Genomic DNA, 23616 nt, shown 5'->3' with positions numbered 1-23616 from the left:
GGACAATGCCCAGTGTAAGCCAAAACAAAAAGGTGGTCAGGTGGCACTGCAGTCTATTATGATAACCAGCCAGTGTTGGACAGCTTTGTAGGTGGCATGCCCAGCTAGGTTCTAATCCATGTTTGTGTAAAAAAAAAGGTTGGATGTGGTACTTGGAGTTAGGCGCATGCCTTCTTGTCATAGGGACGTGCTAATAGGGACGTGCTAATCTCTGGTCCCTCTTAACCGACATTGATGTTGTGCATGATAAGAATGCTGACAGTGTAGCAGAGTAGATTAGACATCTAAATTATGAGAGAAAAAAAATCGATGCTTTTATTTTATTAATTTATATTTTATTTTTTATTATTTTTTATTTTATTATTTCATTAAAATAAAATAAAAAAACACATCTATTATCAGAGAAAAAAAAATCTGATTTTATTAATTGTCTTTTTTTTATTTATTTTTTTTTTTTTTAATTTTTTTTTTTATTATTAGTTTGTATTTTTTATTTTTATTTTTATTTTTTTATTAGTTTTTATTTTATTATGGCCACTATAACACAGAACTGTTACAGACTTGACTGCCTGCAAATGTCTTATTGCATTACTACACATGGCCCTAGTTTCAAAACCCCCACTTACCCCTGGAGCTCCTACCTGGAATCCTTGCACACTGATGCGCACTGTGTCCCCTACCTTTGCCCTTGTTGGGGTCATCAGGAGCTTTGGGCCCTTCGGAGCCGCTGTGGAGAAACAAACCAAGAAAAAAAAAACCACAGGTCATAATCCAAACGCTCATAGTGTCCATGACAGCGACCCAAATTAATAGTAATTACACTGAGTATACAAAATGACTGAAGTCTAGCTAAGACTCTGGGGATTCCTACTTTTTACACCCTATGAGCTGAGCAGGATTTATTCCCTAAAACTGGGTAGATATTCATTACTGGGAGAGAAACGGAGTGTGTGAGGCAGGGTGTGGAGGTACTGAGATAAGACACACCAAGAGAACTAATTCCCTTGTCTTGTATGGACGGAAGCCCACAGAGGAGTTTAATTTGGTGCCTGAGAGAAGCCGGATTTAGAGCCAAGAAGAATAAAAAAGTCACATTATGACCTTCTGAAGCCCCAATGATTTCTTCTAGGTACACAAAGAAGAGATAAGCGGCTAATTTATAGTTGCGTCATGAAGGCTCCATTGTTCAAGCTATTACAATTCTTGCAAGATTTTAATATTTTTAATCAGTAATTGCATAAACAAAGTGCCAGGCAGGATATTAAATAGAAGCAATTTTATCATGCCATAGAGCAGGGTGGCACAGTGGTGCAACTGGTAGAGTAGATATGTGACAGAAACAGGAGTCTGGTCACTCTAAATCTACTATTTTTCTTCCTGTGTTTATATGTTGCCTGTGTGAGCCATACCAACCATACAGACAAACGTTGTGGGTATACAATTACTGACTAGCCTGTATGTACACATTGTCACTCCAATGTACAAAGAAATCAAAAAGAGAAAATGTCTGTTACCATGAGCAACCAGGAGTAAACAGTAATACAGATATGGTAAAAAAAAAACACTGTGGTGGTATCAGATACATCCATGCAATCAAATTATTAATTAAATTAAATATCTTGTTATTACTTGTAATAAAAGCCTATTAGACACAATTTTAAAAACTGAAGGATGGATTAATGGGCAAAAAAGAGAGAGAGAGAATAATAAATAATAAAGAAAAGAATAAATAAATAAATAATAAAACATTAATAAATTAATTTAAAAATAATAAAAATGTAATATAAAAATAATTTATATAAAACTAATAATAAAAACTAAATTAATAAAAAATATAAGTAATACAACATTAATTTAAATACGGAATCAATCACGTAATTATGTATTATAATATATTATATATATTATTTTTTCATACTATTATTATTATTATTATTTGTCTATTTATTTATTTATAGTTTATAATATTTTTTCATTTTATTTTTATTATTATTTTTATTTATTATTATTATTATTGTGTCTATAGTTTATATGATAAATTTTTCATATTTATATAATATTAATTTATGTATTTATTTATTTAAAAACTAAATTAATAAAAAATATATATATATAAGTAGTAAAACATTAATTTAAATACGAATTCAATCAAGTATTTAGTTTGGACCATAGTACACTTTAGACCATATTGGTCAGCATTACGTAAATAGTTGAATACTGTGGTTCAATTATCAAATAAAAAAAAAAATGTCTTGTTATAACTTGGAATAAAAGCCTATAAGACAAAATATCTAATATGTGAGTGGAATATGTGAGCAAAAAAGAGAGAGAGGAAAAATAAATAAATAATAAAGAAACGAATAAGGAAATAATACATATACAGTGTATCACAAAAGTGAGTACACCCCTTACATTTCTGCAAATATTTTATTATATCTTTTCATGGGACAACACTATAGACATGAAACTTGGATATAACTTAGAGTAGTCAGTGTACAACTTGTATAGCAATGTAGATTTACTGTCTTCTGAAAATAACTCAACACACAGCCATTAATGTCTAAATAGCTGGCAACATAAGTGAGTACACCCCACAGTGAACATGTCCAAATTGTGCCCAAAGTGTCAATATTTTGTGTGACCACCATTATTATCCAGCACTGCCTTAACCCTCCTGGGCATGGAATTCACCAGAGCTGCACAGGTTGCTACTGGAATCCTCTACCACTCCTCCATGATGACATCACGGAGCTGGTGGATGTTAGACACCTTAAACTCCTCCACCTTCCACTTGAGGATGCGCCACAGGTGCTCAATTGGGTTTAGTCCATCACCTTTACCTTCAGCTTCCTCAGCAAGGCAGTTGTCATCCTGGAGGTTGTGTTTGGGGTCGTTATCCTGTTGGAAAACTGCCATGAGGCCCAGTTTTCGAAGGGAGGGGATCATGCTCTGTTTCAGAATGTCACAGTACATGTTGGAATTCATGTTTCCCTCAATGAACTGCAGCTCCCCAGTGCCAGCAACACTCATGCAGCCCAAGACCATGATGCTACCACCACCATGCTTGACTGTAGGCAAGATACAGTTGTCTTGGTACTTCTCACCAGGGCGCCGCCACACATGCTGGACACCATCTGAGCCAAACAAGTTTATCTTGGTCTCGTCAGACCACAGGGCATTCCAGTAATCCATGTTCTTGGACTGCTTGTCTTCAGCAAACTGTTTGCGGGCTTTCTTGTGCGTCAGCTTCCTTCTGGGATGACGACCATGCAGACCGAGTTGATGCAGTGTGCGGCGTATGGTCTGAGCACTGACAGGCTGACCTCCCACGTCTTCAACCTCTGCAGCAATGCTGGCAGCACTCATGTGTCTATTGTTTAAAGCCAACCTCTGGATATGACGCCGAACACGTGGACTCAACTTCTTTGGTCGACCCTGGCGAAGCCTGTTCCGAGTGGAACCTGTCCTGGAAAACCGCTGTATGACCTTGGCCACCATGCTGTAGCTCAGTTTCAGGGTGTTAGCATCTTCTTATAGCCCAGGCCATCTTTGTGGAGAGCAACAATTCTATTTCTCACATCCTCAGAGAGTTCTTTGCCATGAGGTGCCATGTTGAATATCCAGTGGCCAGTATGAGATAATTGTACCCAAAACACCAAATTTAACAGCCCTGCTCCCCATTTACACCTGGGACCTTGACACATGACACCAGGGAGGGACAACGACACATTTGGGCACAATTTGGACATGTTCACTGTGGGGTGTACTCACTTATGTTGCCAGCTATTTAGACATTAATGGCTGTGTGTTGAGTTATTTTCAGAAGACAGTAAATCTACACTGCTATACAAGCTGTACACTGACTACTCTAAGTTATATCCAAGTTTCATGTCTATAGTGTTGTCCCATGAAAAGATATAATGAAATATTTGCAGAAATGTGAAGGGTGTACTCACTTTTGTGATACACTGTATATATATACAGTGTATCACAAAAGTGAGTACACCCCTCACATTTCTGCAGATATTTAAGTATATCTTTTCATGGGACAACACTGACAAAATGACACTTTGACACAATGAAAAGTAGTCTGTGTGCAGCTTATATAACAGTGTAAATTTATTCTTCCCTCAAAATAACTCAATATACAGCCATTAATGTCTAAACCACCGGCAACAAAAGTGAGTACACCCCTTAGTGAAAGTTCCTGAAGTGTCAATATTTTGTGTGGCCATCATTATTTCCCAGAACTGCCTTAACTCTCCTGGGCATGGAGTTTACCAGAGCTTCACAGGTTGCCACTGGAATGCTTTTCCACTCCTCCATGACGACATCACGGAGCTGGCGGATATTCGAGACTTTGCGCTCCTCCACCTTCCGCTTGAGGATGCCCCAAAGATGTTCTATTGGGTTTAGGTTTGGAGACATGCTTGGCCAGTCCATCACCTTTACCCTCAGCCTCTTCAATAAAGCAGTGGTCGTCTTAGAGGTGTGTTTGGGGTCATTATCATGCTGGAACACTGCCCTGCGACCCAGTTTCCGGAGGGAGGGGATCATGCTCTGCTTCAGTATTTCACAGTACATTTTGGAGTTCATGTGTCCCTCAATGAAATGTAACTCCCCAACACCTGCTGCACTCATGCAGCCCCAGACCATGGCATTCCCACCACCATGCTTGACTGTAGGCATGACACACTTATCTTTGTACTCCTCACCTGATTGCCGCCACACATGCTTGAGACCATCTGAACCAAACAAATTAATCTTGGTCTCATCAGACCATAGGACATGGTTCCAGTAAGTCATGTCCTTTGTTGACATGTCTTCAGCAAACTGTTTGCGGGCTTTCTTGTGTAGAGACTTCAGAAGAGGCTTCCTTCTGGGGTGACAGCCATGCAGACCAATTTGATGTAGTGTGCGGCGTATGGTCTGAGCACTGACAGGCTGACCCCCCACCTTTTCAATCTCTGCAGCAATGCTGACAGCACTCCTGCGCCTATCTTTCAAAGACAGCAGTTGGATGTGACGCTGAGCACGTGCACTCAGCTTCTTTGGACGACCAACTCGAGGTCTGTTCTGAGTGGACCCTGCTCTTTTAAAACGCTGGATGATCTTGGCCACTGTGCTGCAGCCCAGTTTCAGGGTGTTGGCAATCTTCTTGTAGCCTTGGCCATCTTCATGTAGCGCAACAATTCGTCTTTTAGGATCCTCAGAGAGTTCTTTGCCATGAGGTGCCATGTTGGAACTTTCAGTGACCAGTATGAGAGAGTGTGAGAGCTGTACTACTAAATTGAACACACCTGCTCCCTATGCACACCTGAGACCTAGTAACACTAACAAATCACATGACATTTTGGAGGGAAAATGACAAGCAGTGCTCAATTTGGACATTTAGGGGTGTAGTCTCTTAGGGGTGTACTCACTTTTGTTGCCGGTGGTTTAGACATTAATGGCTGTATATTGAGTTATTTTGAGGGAAGAATAAATTTACACTGTTATATAAGCTGCACACAGACTACTTTTCATTGTGTCAAAGTGTCATTTTGTCAGTGTTGTCCCATGAAAAGATATACTTAAATATCTGCAGAAATGTGAGGGGTGTACTCACTTTTGTGATACACTGTATATATGTATATATATATAATTGGTACAAAACTAGTGTTGCTAAGTGCACTGCAAACACTCATTAAATACTGACCAGTGCACATGTATTTAGTTTAAAATTAGACCACTGATTATTGTGGTTCAGCTATCAATTTAATAGTAACTTAGCATCTACACTTTGCAAATTAATTCTATTTTTCTTTATAAATTCAATTTTGGTAGTGCAAGTCCATTCCTTATGGGAGTGTATCCAGTGTATGAATCCCAGTGGCCCAGTGGTGGGCATGATTGGTGTGGGAGAGCAGTTGTAGCCTAGCGGTTAAGGTACTGGACTAGTAATTGACTGCCAGGTTGCCACTGTTGGGCGCTTGAGCAAAGCTCTTAACCTTCAATTGCTTAGACAATATACTGTCACAGTACTGTAAGTCCGAAAATGTAAATAATTGGGCCTAGACTGGGCCTAGTGTCTTTGGCAATGGAAGTGGGCACCATTTAGGTAAAATCCCATATATAAAAAATAATCTGTAAGAACTGTTATCTAATAGACCGGACACTAAAGCCCTGATAATGCCAGTTCTAAATATATCACAGCTTTGTACCTTTATTTGCATTACACTTCTGGATTAGAGCATCAGCTAAATTACTAAATGCCATTTTCCATGTAAAAAGCTCCTCACACAAACATCAAAACCTGACTACTGTTCAGCAGATCAAGCCTCCTGATGTTCATCCTCAACACTACACCCTTAAATGAAACAAGACAAACTCCCTTTACATCTACGTACATGTAATCCACTCTGACAGCATGTTCCAGTGGGTAATATGCAGAGAATTAGTGCAGGGAACAGCTGGTCATGTGATGGGTTTAGATATGAAGAGAAATACTGGTCAGCTCATGTGCCTGCGTGCTGTGTTCGCTGGCTGACATTAACCTTGGGACATGTCAATTCCCTCCCTCTCGTGGAGGCGGAGCGGAGCACGTCTTCCGAAGCAGAACGTGTTGTCATAATCTGATGTGATGACGCGGGCTGCCAACTGTCACTGCTGGACCTTGGCCCAGACCGTTCCCGCTATCCAGCATGCTTTCTGTGACATTCAGCACTTACATATAACTTGCACAATGATGTACTGCCTGAGGTAGATGACCTGTAGTGGCAGGGCTGCTGGCTAAACATGGTGTGTAAGTAAATATCGCAGCCAGTGACTCATTCTCATCACATCTCCAAGCTCGGAGGCTTACGGCAGGCAATTCAACAGAGGTGGCGAAAGGTTATGCATTTTCCTACTCAAATAGAAGTACAAATAATTTATAATAAAATGGAAAAAACGATGTTCTCAGTATGTCCTTATAGATTGCGTCCTGGTAGCACCTCTCAAAATCATGCAGAAGGTGAATTGCCTAGTCTAAATTGCCTATTGCCCTGTCATGGATTGTTGCCCTTTCCAGCATGTGTTTCTGTGTCCTTGGTATTTTCGACAGTAATGATGAAAGAATGGATGAAATATAAATAGGTTACTAAGCTAAAATGACTTTTTTTTATAGAAGTGTAGGGTGTGGGGGGTGGCCAAACCCCTGCGATAGATTGGTCTAATAAATTATTTATATTTCATATTATACCTGTATATATTTTTTCATATTATTATTATTTGTCAATTTATTTATTTATAGTTTATATAATTTCTTTTTCTTATTATTATTTTTATTTTATACTAATTATTATTATCATTTGTCTATTTATTTATCATTTATATTATATTTTTCATACTATTATTATTATTAGTCTATTTATTTATTTATAGTTTATATTATATTTTTTCATATTTGTATTTATTTATTATTATTGTCTATTTATTTATTTATAGTTTATATAATTTCTTTTTCATATTATTATTATTTTTATAATAATTATTATTATTTGTCTATTTATTTATCATTTATATGATATTTTTCATACTATTATTATTATTATTATTAATTGTCTTTATTTATTTATAGTTTATATAATATTTTATTATTATTATTATTATTATTTGTCTATTTATTTATAGTTATTTATATTATATTTTTTATATTATTATTATTGTGTCTATTTATTTATAGTTAATATTATATTATTGTTATTGTTTTAATTTTTTTTATTAATATTTATTTATGTATTTATTTATTAATATTTTGTGTATCAGGGTTTTCGTTTAACCTAAAGCAAACCACTACTGTTCCATGTACATACTTTTTAAAGGGTGCACTTAAACTAACCCTATTTATATGAGCTTAGACAAAACAAAAACAGACATGATAGACTGCTGGGCCATCTGAGCAACATCTTGTATGCTTGTAATTGGGGTGGAAAATTCACCTTGTTGCTGCTGCAATAGCCATGTTTACTGTGTGATCAGGATGCCAGCACAAGCGGTGGAAGAAAGCTTCAGCTTAGCATGTTCCTCTGTGTAGGAATCTGCCACTGGGTGGTTAAAAGAATAACTGGGTGGCTTCATGTGTGTTGCTAATCAGCATTAATGTGCACATGAGGCAGGGGTTTACAGAGCTTGGACATGACTAAATCATAGCTCTTAGTCAATTACTGACTACAGCCTATATATTGATTTGTACATGTTTGACCCAAATGCCCCGTTTATCAATCAAAGAGGAGTCCAATAGGACTCATTTATTATTATTATTATTATTATGGTATTGGAGGACAGAATAATCCACCACTTACACATGATCATGACATGGTAGTGTGTATAGTTCTGGTACGAGAGTATCAGGTGCAGCAGTGTTGTTGGGATTTTATACATACTCTGTTGGGGCTCATGTAGGTTTACAATAGGAGACTAGAGCTATTGTCTTATTTCAAGCACAATGTTGGTTGGTTGGTACACTCACTGACAATGCTGGGAGGAAAACAAAGATCCCACCAACACTGCTGCACCTGATACACTTATGCAAGAACAAAAAAAATCACTATTAATATTTTGAATAATAGAGCTAGTTTAATGTTGGCTCTAATATAATCAATGAACGTACCAACAGGTGTACCTAATAAAGTGTTCACTAACACTTCATGTGTGTTTAAACTGTCAGTTTAAACATACCCATTTCCTTCATCCCGAGTACCCTCCATATCATCGCCCTCGTCATGTTTCTCAGGTTCTCTTGACTAAAATCGATGAAGCTCTTAATCTCTTCCTTGTATCTATCACCCCTCAGATTTCCCCCACCACACCATCTGATCCTAATGACTAAACTCGACTGTGTAATAAAACACCCTCTAAAAGCATTCCTTTACATTTCGCGTGGTGTTTAGCCGTGACTTCACCGTGTGAAGGGTGCATTCTCCGGAGAAATTAAAGACACGCGAAAGAAATCAGGATCCATTAGGCCGTGGCAGGGCGTAATCGTTAAAACTGACTCTAACCTGAAGATGCCTCATTAGCTTCGCTGGATGCTATGTGACCTGATTCTAGAACGATTTGCTATTGTTCTTGAGTCAGATTACAGTTGGCACGATGGTAGAGCTGGTACAGTGGGTCCTGAGGATCTAGGTTTAAATCCCACCTGTAATGAGGCTGATGCCACCTGAACAAAGTCGAGGCATAATGAGGATCAGGGTGTGGCTCTTCGTACACAAAAGCTGATCCACATACCAACTTATCTTGTGCAGGTGAAAAGATGCAGTCAGCCACTGCACACGTGTTGGAAGGGGCGTGTGTCTGTCTCGGCTCTCCTCAGCCAGGGTGGGGATCAGCATCAGTAGAGAGGAAGCATAATGCAACTGGGTAATTGGAAACGACTAGATTGGGGGGAAATTTTGGAAAAAAGGCAAAACATAAATAATAATAATAATAATAATAATAATGTGTTATTGGTGTGATCTTATCAGGATGCTCCCTCCTAGGAAAAGTAGCAACTGTAAACTAATAAATACTAATAATATTTTTGTTGCCTTTTGCATCATGTGGCCAAGTTTCTCTACAACCCAGATGTCATTACTTGCAACAAGTGACTTTTGGGAATGTCATCTGCTCTCGAATTCAATTACTTTTCCAGCATTGAAATATTTACTTAACATCTACCACCCTGTTATCATTCTTCCAACAGAGAAGCCTGCATGTAGCCACAGATTATCAAAAAATAAATATATGTAATAATAATATACGTCTGCAATAAGATGCTGCTTTAATCATGGAAAAATCCCGGCTGCATGGGCTTATTTTCCGATGCCGTTTGACTGACAGCCAGCCGGAACACAGCGTTAAGCCCGGTCACCTCAGCTGCCTTAGCTAGCCCCAGAGCTTCCATTTACATTACAGATATGGTCATGGAGCATGAACATTCAGCGAGTGTACCACAACCCAGAATCATTTGGGGACTGTCTTCATTTTGAGTGAAAGCATTAGAAAACGGTGAAACGTTTATTACTCGCAAGGGTGCCGTGACTTGCTTTTCATTTCCTGGCCAAATCTGCACTGGTAGTTTAAAATTTCATGACAATATATCCACTATATATTTATATATTTTTTTTTACTACACATATAAACAGTATTTTCTTACAAAATGGGATGTTTGTGAAATGTTAAAATAATAAATAATTATTTTAATAAAATTTTAATAATAAAATTAAAATAATTACAATAATAATAATAATAATTTGATACAATTAAATATAATTTTTCTTTTTCATTTTATTTCTAAATATATACAGACTTAGAATTTGATTCCTACACTGCAACATGCTCAAAAACGTTGGGACAGAGGCATGTTTACCACTGTGTTACATCACATTTTTTATTTATTGATCTTGCTGCTGCTGAACAGCCCATGATTGTCTGATCCTCCTCTTTAACCAACATACATTTTTAACAGGAAACAGATCTGGACTGCAGGCAGGCCAGTCAAGCACATGCACTCTATGTCTAAGAAAGCCTTGATTGTGCAGAATGAGGCCTAGTATTTGTCTAGTTGAAGGAAACATGGACTTCCCAGAAAGAAAAAGGGTCTGTCTAAAAACCTAGTGAGCTGCCTTGCTGCCTATCTAGGCAGCTGCCTAAGTATAGAGGATTCTAATAAGACATCAAACTTATTGGATGCTCCCTCGTTATTCAGTCAGATTATCACTGCTTAGAATTAAGGCACCTCAGTAGGCAGCATTTTAAGGTATCTAAGAATTTAGACACCCTTCATCTAGGGAGCACGTAGGTTGACGTAAAATGCGTCTATGTAGAGAGATCACTAGATTTTAAGACAAACCCCATATCTCTCTCTAAAAATATGTCTGTGTTGATGATACCTTCACACATAAGCAAGTCCCCATGCTGATATACCCTCATACCATGACAGATGTTGGCTTTTGTGTCCATTTTATCCCCAAAACAAGCTATAACATGGACATGGACAACATAAATTTCCATTGTCCTTTTGCTATCTGAAATTAGCTTGGGCTCAGTGAAGTCGTCATTGAGGCAGCAGCAGATTTTTTACACCTGTTTGCAATGAATGTGGTTACACCCACTGGAATTATGAGAGGTGTTTACATTAAGTCTACCACCAAAGGCTTTTTTAAAGACGAACTCCAGTTCCATCGTCTTACTGGTAAATTGATGGCTGGCATTAAAAAAAACAAAGACTTTTTAATAGTTAGCCCTCCCTCTTGTTCATCTTCCTCCAACTGATATGAAGTACAAGCACATTTCTATTGAAACCCTACGGCTCTACCCTCATGGGGCGAACTCTGATCAAAGCCTTGTTTTCCTATGGATGACATTTTTATGCTTCATTTTGCATTGCGCTCGGTGGGGATTGTGGGAAAGTTTTAGAAAACAGTAGGAGGTAGAATTTGGGAGAGGGGTTACAGAATCTGATATGTCACTCAGCAGGAGACAAAGCTGTGCCATGTTTTATGGGATTAATCTATTTCGATGATGCTTGAAGAAAACCCGCTGTCACTTTTGCACTTTTTTTTTACACTTGACTGTACAGATGTACAGAAAAAAATTCACAGTGTGGAATTGTCTCTCAGCTGGTAAAATAGGTGCTGCACTGAAACAAGGGTCCTCGAGACTTGGGTTCCATTCTAACGTCTGGTCAATGTCTATGAAGAGTTTCTAATATTAACAAAAGACTGTATCTCCATCCCTTGAGCCGAAGTGAGTGTGTATACACCGATCAGGCATAACATTTTAAACCACCTCCTTGTTTCTACACTCACTGTCCATTTTATCAGCTCTACTTACCATATAGAAGCACTTTGTAGTTCTACAATTACTGACTGTAGTCCATCTGTTTCTCTGCATACCTTTTTAGCCTGCTTTCACCCTGTTCTTCAATGGTCAGGACCCCCCACAGGACCACCACAGAGCAGGTATTATTTAGGTGGTGGATCATTCTCATCACTGTAGTGACACTGACATGGTGGTGGTGTGTTAGTGTGTGTTGTGGTATGAGTGGATCAGACACAGCAGCGCTGCTGGAGTTTTTAAATACCGTGTCCACTCACTGTCCACTCTATTAGACACCCCTACCTCATCTATTGCTGCTGTTTGAGTCGGTCATCTTCTAGACCTTCATCAATGGTCACGGGACGCTGCCCACGAGGCGCTGTTGGCTGGATATTTTTGATTGGTGGACTATTCTCAGTCCAGCAGTGACAGTGAGGTGTTTAAAAACTCATACCAGCACAACACACACTAACACACCGCCACCATGTCAGTGTCACTGCAGTGCTGAGAATGATCCACCACCTAAATAATACCTGCTCTGTAGTGGTCCTGTGGGGATCCTGACCATTGATGAACAGGGTGAAAGGGGGCTAACAAACATGCAGAGAAACAGATGGACTACAGTCAGTAATTGTAGAACTACAAAGTGCTCCTATATGGTAGGTGGAGCTGATAAAATGGACAGTGAGTGTAGAAACAAGGAGGTGGTTTTAATGTTGTGGCTGATCGGTGTATGTATGATGGTTTGGTGCTGATACAGTATATAGCCGCCGTGCACCCAGCTTTGTCATTCTGGGATTGTCATTGCGACCATAACCAGGACAAAGCAGTTTCAAATTGGTATTATTTTGTTGATGTACAACCCCAGCCATCCAGGTTTGATCTACATCTACTCGCAAAATAATACCAATGTACAGTATAACAAAGTATATGGCGACCAGTAATGACTTAGTATCCTGGGTGTCCAGGGTATATTCCTTGTGCCTAGCGCTTCCAAGAAGGCTGTGCACCCACTGCAACCCTGATCATTATTTTCCTTTAATAGCGCATCTTATTATGCTCTCTTTCTTCCTTAATTCCTGTGACAACTTGCACAGAGTCACTGCAAATTGTCAATCTCACCAATCACAAGCTAGGGCACTGAGGGCACTCATTCTAATCCAATAGAGTCCAAGTGGCTTAAGGTCACCTTTAAAAAGCTCCTCTGACCATCTTAATTTAAAGCTTGGGTTGAATCCAATTAATTCCGGTCATAATTTGAACTTGACTTGCATGTAAAGTATGAAAAAGGCCATTGGCATGCTGCAGGGAGGTTTGTTCCTGTCAGACACTATTGTGTCTCCATTGTTTAACCATAGCAGAACCACTGACCATTCAGTATTGCCCAACTTAAGGCTGGACCAGTACTCTGTAAAATTGAATCTTCTAGATGAATATGTCAGTCACATGTCTCATGAAACCACCGGAACTGAATGCCCACATCAGTGACGAGAACTGTCTAGAGGTCTGTTCGACAGGTTCTGTATGGGACGGGCATTGATCAAAGGTCTGCAGCATGGTGTCTGTCTGTCTGTACAGTTGCATTTCATGTCAGACAATGTGATGTCTCCATTGTTTCCATCACAGCAGCAAAATACCGATCAGAATCACCCACCCCGGGCAGGACCATCACATCAGACATGCCCATTTGGGAGATTTTTTATAACTTGTCAGTCATATGTCTAATAAAACTACTAAAAATGCACGGCAGACACCTTGCTGCAGATATTCCGGCAAAACCACAGGAACACCCAGGCAGACTGTAGGTCACATTGTCCTCTGATCCAAAGGCAGGACACTTAATGAAATAGCACATCCCCAAACTGACCATTGAAATAACTACAGGGCGACCAGGGCATTTTCTGGTCACTTTAGTCTGATCTCTGCAAAGTAAAATCACTACTTACTATTTAATGAATGAATGAATGAATGAATGAATGAACTGAATAAATAAGTGAGTGCGTGAATGAATGAATGAATGAATAAGTGAGTGCGATTCTGTTCTGACTTGATGCCCTGTCTGTAGTGTATTCCTGGCTGTATTTTGCACTAGTGCCAGACACACCACAACCTTGATCAGGATAAAGTAGTTATCAGAAATAAAAGCAGGGAAAAATCACCTAGGTGATAAAACACATTCAATATGATTCACATACAAGAAATCATTGAAAAGCCTTTTATTCATGTTATGCTTTGACAGTGCACCTGCACCTCTTGTTGTCATGGTAACATCAAAGGCTCCTCCATATATGTGCATTTTGACATCAAAAGCTGCTTGCATACCTTCGGTTTGGATATAATGATCATGCAAATAGATAGAAAATAGATTTTCGGCAGATGGCGGAATTGATTGTGCATATAAAAAGTCCAATTGAAATCTGAGCTCTGGATGAAATAAACAATTGGATTGACTGAATAAATTCATCTCTTTTTAAGGATTCAGTTTTTTCTTTCCCTGACTTTGGCAGAGACAACTGTTCCATGTGTTCTGAACTCTACATTAAAGGGTGTAATGGGTGCAGTCACAGTAGCCCTACAGAAAGGTCACCATCTATAGTCAATCATAATCACTAATGATAATTCATCATGTTTCAGCCACAATGAAAGAAAATTATATGATTCCAACTTTGCAAAAGCAGTTTAGGGAAGGCCCTTTCCGGTTCGAACATGACACTGGGGCCCATAGCACTGGGGCCCATAGCAGGGGGGGCCCTCCACGACATGAACTCAACCACCCACCTCACTGCCCCCTCCCCCCTTTAGCTGCATGTATTATGGCAAGCCAAACATGAAATATATAGCAAACACTGATATATATATATGGAATGAAACTTGATATATATAAAATGAAACTCGACATATTTAAATTGAAACCAGATATATATGGAATGAAAACAGATATATATAAAATGGAACTTCATATATATAAAATGAAACTCAATATATATAAAATGAAACTTGATATATATAAAATGAAACTCGATATATATAAAATGAAACTTGATATATATAAAATGAAACTGATATATATAAAATGGAACTTGATATACAGTGTATCACAGAAGTGAGTACACCCCTCACATTTCTGCAAGTATTTTATTATATCTTTTCATGGGACAACACTATAGACATGAAACTTGGATATAACTTAGAGTAGTCAGTGTACAACTTGTATAGCAGTGTAGATTTACTGTCTTCTGAAAATAACTCAACACACAGCCATTAATGTCTAAATAGCTGGCAACATAAGTGAGTACACCCCACAGTGAACATGTCCAAATTGTGCCCAAAGTGTCAATATTTTGTGTGACCACCATTATTATCCAGCACTGCCTTAACCCTCCTGGGCATGGAATTCACCCGAGCTGCACAGGTTGCTACTGGAATCCTCTTCCACTCCTCCATGATGACATCACGGAGCTGGTGGATGTTAGACACCTTGAACTCCTCCACCTTCCACTTGAGGATGCGCCACAGGTGCTCAATTGGGTTTAGTCCATCACCTTTACCTTCAGCTTCCTCAACAAGGCAGTTGTCATCTTGGAGGTTGTGTTTGGGGTCGTTATCCTGTTGGAAAACTGCCATAAGGCCCAGTTTTTGAAGGGAGGGGATCATGCTCTGTTTCAGAATGTCACAGTACATGTTGGAATTCATGTTTCCCTCAATGAACTGCAGCTCCCCAGTGCCAGCAACACTCATGCAGCCCAAGACCATGATGCTACCACCACCATGCTTGACTGTAGGCAAGATACAGTTGTCTTGGTACTTCTCACCAGGGCGCCGCCACACATGCTGGACACCATCTGAGCCAAACAAGTTTATCTTGGTCTCGTCAGACCACAGGGCATTCCAGTAATCCATGTTCTTGGACTGCTTGTTTTCAGCAAACTGTTTGCGGGCTTTCTTGTGCGTCAGCTTCCTTCTGGGATGACGACCATGCAGACCGAGTTGATGCAGTGTGCGGCGTATGGTCTGAGCACTGACAGGCTGACCTCCCACGTCTTCAACCTCTGCAGCAATGCTGGCAGCACTCATGTGTCTATTTTTTAAAGCCAACCTCTGGATATGACGCCGAACACGTGGACTCAACTTCTTTGGTCGACCCTGGCGAAGCCTGTTCCGAGTGGAACCTGTCCTGGAAAACCGCTGTATGACCTTGGCCACCATGCTGTAGCTCAGTTTCAGGGTGTTAGCAATCTTCTAATAGCCCAGGCCATCTTTGTGGAGAGCAACAATTCTATTTCTCACATCCTCAGAGAGTTCTTTGCCATGAGGTGCCATGTTGAATATCCAGTGGCCAGTATGAGAGAATTGTACCCAAAACACCAAATTTAACAGCCCTGCTCCCCATTTACACCTGGGACCTTGACACATGACACCAGGGAGGGACAACGACACATTTGGGCACAATTTGGACATGTTCACTGTGGGGTGTACTCACTTATGTTGCCAGCTATTTAGACATTAATGGCTGTGTGTTGAGTTATTTTCAGAAGACAGTAAATCTACACTGCTATACAAGTTGTACACTGACTACTCTAAATTATATCCAAGTTTCATGTCTATAGTGTTGTCCCATGAAAAGATATAATGAAATATTTGCAGAAATGTAAGGGGTGTACTCACTTTTGTGATACACTGTATATAAAAAGAAACTCGATATACAGTGTATCACAAAAGTGAGTACACCCCTCACATTTCTGCAGATATTTAAGTATATATTTTCATGGGACAACACTGACAAAATGACACTTTGACACAATGAAAAGTAGTCTGTGTGCAGCTTATATAACAGTGTAAATTTATTCTTCCTTCAAAATAACTCAATATACAGCCATTAATGTCTAAACCACCGGCAACAAAAGTGAGTACACCCCTTAGTGAAAGTTCCTGAAGTGTCAATATTTTGTGTGGCCACCATTATTTCCCAAAACTGCCTTAACTCTCCTGGGCATGGAGTTTACCAGAGCTTCACAGGTTGCCACTGGAATGCTTTTCCACTCCTCCATGACGACATCACGGAGCTGGCGGATATTCGAGACTTTGCGCTCCTCCACCTTCCGCTTGAGGATGCCTCAAAGATGTTCTATTGGGTTTAGGTCTGGAGACATGCTTGGCCAGTCCATCACCTTTACCCTCAGCCTCTTCAATAAAGCAGTGGTCGTCTTAGAGGTGTGTTTGGGGTCATTATCATGCTGGAACACTGCCCTGCGACCCAGTTACCGGAGGAAGGGGATCATGCTCTGCTTCAGTATTTCACAGTACATATTGGAGTTCATGTGTCCCTCAATGAAATGTAACTCCCCAACACCTGCTGCACTCATGCAGCCCCAGACCATGGCATTCCCACCACCATGCTTGACTGTAGGCATGACACACTTATCTTTGTACTCCTCACCTGATTGCCACCACACATGCTTGAGACCATCTGAACCAAACAAATTAATCTTGGTCTCATCAGACCATAGGACATGGTTCCAGGAATCCATGTCCTTTGTTGACATGTCTTCAGCAAACTGTTTGCGGGCTTTCTTGTGTAGAGACGTCAGAAGAGGCTTCCTTCTGGGGTGACAGCCATGCAGACCAATTTGATGTAGTGTGCAGCGTATGGTCTGAGCACTGACAGGCTGACCCCCCACCTTTTCAATCTCTGCAGCAATGCTGACAGCACTCCTGCGCCTATCTTTCAAAGACAGCAGTTGGATGTGACGCTAAGCACGTGCACTCAGCTTCTTTGGACGACCAACGCGAGGTCTGTTCTGAGTGGACCCTGCTCTTTTAAAACGCTGGATGATCTTGGCCACTGTGCTGCAGCTCAGTTTCAGGGTGTTGGCAATCTTCTTGTAGCCTTGGCCATCTTCATGTAGCGCAACAATTCGTCTTTTAAGATCCTCAGAGAGTTCTTTGCCATGAGGTGCCATGTTGGAACTTTCAGTGACCAGTATGAGAGAGTGTGAGAGCTGTACTACTAAATTGAACACACCTGCTCCCTATGCACACCTGAGACCTAGTAACACTAACGAGTCACATGACATTTTGGAGGGAAAATGACAAGCAGTGCTCAATTTGGACATTTAGGGGTGTAGTCTCTTAGGGGTGTACTCACTTTTGTTGCCGGTGGTTTAGACATTAATGGCTGTATATTGAGTTATTTTGAGGGAAGAATAAATTTACACTGTTATATAAGCTGCACACAGACTACTTTTCATTGTGTCAAAGTGTCATTTTGTCAGTGTTGTCCCATGAAAAGATATACTTAAATATCTGCAGAAATGTGAGGGGTGTACTCACTTTTGTGATACACTGTATATAAAATGAAACTTGATATATATAAAATGAAACTCAATATATATAAAATGAAACTCGATATACAGTGTATCACAAAAGTGAGTACACCCCTCACATTTCTGCAAATATTTCATTATATCTTTTCATGAGACAACACTATAGACATGAAACTTGGATATAACTTAGAGTAGTCAGTGTACAACTTGTATAGCAGTGTAGATTTACTGTCTTCTGAAAATAACTCAACACACAGCCATTAATGTCTAAATAGCTGGCAACATAAGTGAGTACACCCCACAGTGAACATGTCCAAATTGTGCCCAAATGTGTCGTTGTCCCTCCCTGGTGTCATGTGTCAAGGTCCCAGGTGTAAATGGGGAGCAGGGCTGTTAAATTTGGTGTTTTGGGTACAATTCTCTCATACTGGCCACTGGATATTCAACATGGCACCTCATGGCAAAGAACTCTCTGAGGATGTGAGAAATAGAATTGTTGCTCTCCACAAAGATGGCCTGGGCTATAAGAAGATTGCTAACACCCTGAAACTGAGCTACAGCATGGTGGCCAAGGTCATACAGCGGTTTTCCAGGACAGGTTCCACTCGGAACAGGCTTCGCCAGGGTCGACCAAAGAAGTTGAGTCCACGTGTTTGGCGTCATATCCAGAGGTTGGCTTTAAAAAATAGACACATGAGTGCTGCCAGCATTGCTGCAGAGGTTGAAGACGTGGGAGGTCAGCCTGTCAGTGCTCAGACCATACGCCGCACACTGCATCAACTCGGTCTGCATGGTCGTCATCCCAGAAGGAAGCTGACGCACAAGAAAGCCCGCAAACAGTTTGCTGAAGACAAGCAGTCCAAGAACATGGATTACTGGAATGCCCTGTGGTCTGACGAGACCAAGATCAACTTGTTTGGCTCAGATGGTGTCCAGCATGTGTGGCGGCGCCCTGGTGAGAAGTACCAAGACAACTGTATCTTGCCTACAGTCAAGCATGGTGGTGGTAGCATCATGGTCTTGGGCTGCATGAGTGTTGCTGGCACTGGGGAGCTGCAGTTCCTTGAGGGAAACATGAATTCCAACATGTACTGTGACATTCTGAAACAGAGCATGATCCCCTCCCTTCGAAAACTGGGCCTCATGGCAGTTTTCCAACAGGATAACGACCTCAAACACAACCTCCAAGATGACAACTGCCTTGCTGAGGAAGCTAAAGGTAAAGGTGATGGACTAAACCCAATTGAGCACCTGTGGCGCATCCTCAAGTGGAAGGTGGAGGAGTTCAAGGTGTCTAACATCCACCAGCTCCGTGATGTCATCATGGAGGAGTGGAAGAGGATTCCAGTAGCGACCTGTGCAGCTCTGGTGAATTCCATGCCCAGGAGGGTTAAGGCAGTGCTGGATAATAATGGTGATCACACAAAATATTGACACTTTGGGCACAATTTGGACATGTTCACTGTGGGGTGTACTCACTTATGTTGCCAGCCATTTAGACATTAATGGCTGTGTGTTGAGTTATTTTTAGAAGACAGTAAATCTACACTGCTATACAAGCTGTACACTGACTACTCTAAGTTATATCCAAGTTTCATTTCTATAGTGTTGTCCCATGAAAAGATATAATGAAATATTTGCAGAAATGTGAGGGGTGTACTCACTTTTGTGATACACTGTATATGAAATGAAAACTGATATATATATATATACTGTATATACAGTATATATAATGAAAACTGTGGGGGAAATAAGTATTTGATCCCCTGATGATTTTGTAAGTTTACCCCCTTACAAAGACTTGAACAGTCTATCATTTTTATGGAAGGTTTACCTTCGGAAAACCGATTGCTCAGGTGTACATTGTGGCACCACTTGGGAGCCATTAGGGTTCTTATTTCTGCTCTGATGGTCGGAACCGTGGTCAGACAACAAGTGGACGATTCCACAGTACAATCAGACACTGTGTGGTGAAAAGAATCCGTCCACAGGGACTCTTTTCTGGAATCTTTCAAGAACCTACTGTATATTAATGGAATGTGTTTGATGATTCAATTCGCACAGGGGGAGTAAGACTTTTTTTGGGCAAAATGAAGGGGGATGGGGTAAAAACACCGCACTGCAGGTAACGATGTAGCCCTCCCCTTTTTACTCTTATGTCAGTCAGTTGGAAACACAGCTGGTTAGCTTGTCCTGACATCACTCTCATGTTGGGTACAGCTGACAGATGGAGTGATGGGAGCACTTTCGCTCTTTTGATATGATAATCGGATCAGCTGGGGGCCATCGTTGTTTTAGCATTAAAAGCATTCCAGGCTCGGTTAAACCAAGGTTTGTTGGTATTCAATGTCAGCTGTGTACAGAAAAGCAATTACATACATAGCATTAGCCTATTGCTAACAGGTATCTAAAATTAATGCCTCCAGTACAGCCTGCACAGAGGGGATAGAAGTCAAAAACAATCATCTCAAGGCTGTAAGCACAATATATATTGGTGGGGGGTGGGGGGGTGTTTTTGATATGCTAAAATGCCCCTCCTTCCCAAATACCAATGTAAAATATAAACAAAACACATTCCACTTGCTAGCTTTGCGATATACGATATGCCAGCATTCCCATTACTACGACTGCGTTATGCTTCACCTCTACCGATACAACCCTCCACTGTCGACCGAGGAGCTTCGCAACTGACACACGCCCCCTCCGACACGTGTGCAGTACCGACTGCCTCTTTTCACCTGCACGAGGCGAGTTCATATGCGGATCAGCCTTGTGCACAGAGAGCCACATCCTGATCAGCATTATTCCCCAACTCTGCGCAGGTGCCATCAATCAGCCATCAGGGCAGTTGTAGCCTAGTGGTTAAGGTACTGGACTAGTCATTGAAAGAATGCTGGTTTAAGCCCCACCACTGCCAGGCTGCCAGGTCCTTAACCCTAAATTGCTTAGACAGTATACTGTCACAGTACTGTAAGTCGCTTTGGATAAAAGCGTCTGTTAAATGACGGAAATGATAATGTAAATAAAATCAGCGTGCTGAGGTCGTAATTGCACCAGTTATGAGAAACCCTGGTCCGGCTCATTCCACCCTGAACAACAGCCAGTCGTTCATGTGGCCGTCCAGCCCAGCCAGATGGCAGAGCTGAGATTCGATACGATGTATTTGAAATCCCAGCTCTAGAGTGCTAGTGTATTTTACCACTGTGTCACCTGAGCGGCCCATTCCCATCACTTGTTGACGGGACACTAATTATTGTAACACCTACCACCAGTATTTCACTTTAGCCTTCAGCTAAGTCTTTAAAGCCGCTCAGACTTGCATGAAAAGGTAGCATTAGCGTCAGAACGTCATTTTGTGGTAGAACTGCAATTGCAGAAATAAGAAATATCTATTTTGCTAAAATGTGTCAGTGATTGTATAAAAGATAAACAAACACCTTTGTTAAAAACACCCGATTTGCAAGTGCTAATCAATCAACTAACAGTAATGTTAGCTATTTTTTGCATTTCATCAGCTCCACCTACAATATAGAAGCACTTTGTAGTTCTACAATTACTGACTGTAGTCCATCTGTTTCTCTGCATGCTTTGTTACCCCCTCGAGACTTGGGTTCCATTCTAACGTCTGGTCAATGTCTATGAAGAGTTTCTAATATTAACAAAAGACTGTATCTCCATCCCTTGAGCCGAAGTGAGTGTGTATACACCGATCAGGCATAACATTTTAAACCACCTCCTTGTTTCTACACTCACTGTCCATTTTATCAGCTCTACTTACCATATAGAAGCACTTTGTAGTTCTACAATTACTGACTGTAGTCCATCTGTTTCTCTGCATACCTTTTTAGCCTGCTTTCACCCTGTTCTTCAATGGTCAGGACTCTCCCAGGACCACCACAGAGCAGGTATTATTTGGGTGGTGGGTCATTCTCAGCACTGGAGTGACACTGACATGGTGGTGGTGTGTTAGTGTATGTTGTGCTGGTATGAGTGGATAAGACACAGCAGTGCTGATGGAGTTTTTAAACACCTCACTGTCACTGCTGGACTGAGAATAGTCCACCAACCAAAAATATTCAGCCAAAGTTAACATGAACATTTCTGGAGTGATTAGGACGTCAATTCTGGGTCAGGTCTTATCCTACCAGTGCGTCATCTTTTACCAGAGTATGTTCAGATACTGTAAGTATTTGTACTTTTACTCCAGTGAGACATTCGTGTAATTCTTCCACCTCTGCTGTTAGGATAAATTCTTCCTGGCATCTCACTTAGCAGAGTGGATGATTTTTTTAACACCGCAAAGCATCAGAACGTACAACAATTTCGTTGGCGAGGCCAGCGTGTGGTGCAAGTCTCGGCCGACTCGCCTAATTCAGGTTGACTTTTTCAATAATGGTTGTAAGTTAACTCAATCGAGAGCACATACAGCGCAATGTATTAGCCTGTCAATCACCCTGAGATCTGGCGCCCCGTGTTAGGACTTGCAATCTGCCCGGCTGTAATACAATTAAGCAACAAATGGAAATCAGAGTTGTTCTAAATGTATCTGTCAGAGGCAGATGTAAAGAGACGCGGTCGGGAAGGGGTGAAGGGGGGTGAAGGGAAGGCTGAGGAGGGGAACTGCAGGTGGGAATTTTCCATTCTAACACGGCTGTATGGCTGAAAGTATGTGAACGCTCTTCCTAATAAAGAAGATGAAGAATGCCTTTGTCGTATGTACATATACATGCGTACAGTACAATGAAATTCTCTCTGTGGAGGAGAGTGGGGTTAACGCTGCACAGCAGGGCCTGGATTCAAACCGACAACCTTCCAATTGATAGCACAAAGCTTTACCCATTAGGCTACCACTATCCCTAGTAATAATTGACTTTAACAGGTTTTTTAGCCACAGCTATTGAGTGGATAAGACACAGCAGTGCTGTTAGAGTTTTTAAACACCTCACTGTCACTGCTGGACTGAGAATAGTCCACCAACCAAAAATATTCAGCCAACAGCGCCCCGTGGGCAGCGTCCTGTGACCACTGATGAAGGTCTAGAAGATGACCGACTCAAACAGCAGCAATAGATGAGCGATCCAGCTAGGGAGGAGTGTCTAATACAGTGGACAATGAGTGGACACAATATTTAAATCTCCAGCAGCGTTGCTGTGTCTGATCCACTCATACCAGCACAACACACACTAACACACCACCACCATGTCGGTGTCACTGCAGTGCTGAGAATGATCCACCACCTAAATAATACCCGCTCTGTGGTGGTCCTGTGGGGGTCCTGACCATTAAAGAACAGGGTGAATGCAGGCTTACAAAGTGGCCGAGTGAAAATCCTGACCATGACCCCTTCAAAAATCTTTGGTGAGACCTCAAAAGCACTGTACACCACTCCTTAAGAACTAACCTGGCAGATTTGTGCCAATGAATACACCAAAAGTGTTCAATTGTTCATTGTTAAAAAATAAATTAGTTC

The 23616-nt window shown here is 40.8% G+C and overlaps 1 protein-coding gene across 1 annotated transcript in view; it reads right to left on the bottom strand.

The window, feature by feature from the left end:
• Window positions 1–395: 395 nt before the first annotated feature.
• The window catches only part of igsf21a (immunoglobin superfamily, member 21a), a 318346-nt gene continuing 295125 nt past the window's right edge, over window positions 396–23616 (bottom strand). The window contains exon 7 of the mRNA XM_062986439.1: window positions 396–727. Within this exon, the coding sequence (XP_062842509.1) occupies window positions 477–727 (251 nt within the window). The 3' untranslated portion in view covers window positions 396–476. The remainder of the gene's footprint in view (window positions 728–23616) is intronic.

This window comes from Trichomycterus rosablanca, chromosome 24 (genome assembly GCF_030014385.1).
Source record: "Trichomycterus rosablanca isolate fTriRos1 chromosome 24, fTriRos1.hap1, whole genome shotgun sequence".
Classification (NCBI taxonomy): Eukaryota; Metazoa; Chordata; class Actinopteri; order Siluriformes; family Trichomycteridae; genus Trichomycterus; species Trichomycterus rosablanca.
Note: the sequence above shows the minus strand (reverse complement) of the source record. Positions and strands in the feature narration are given on the sequence as shown.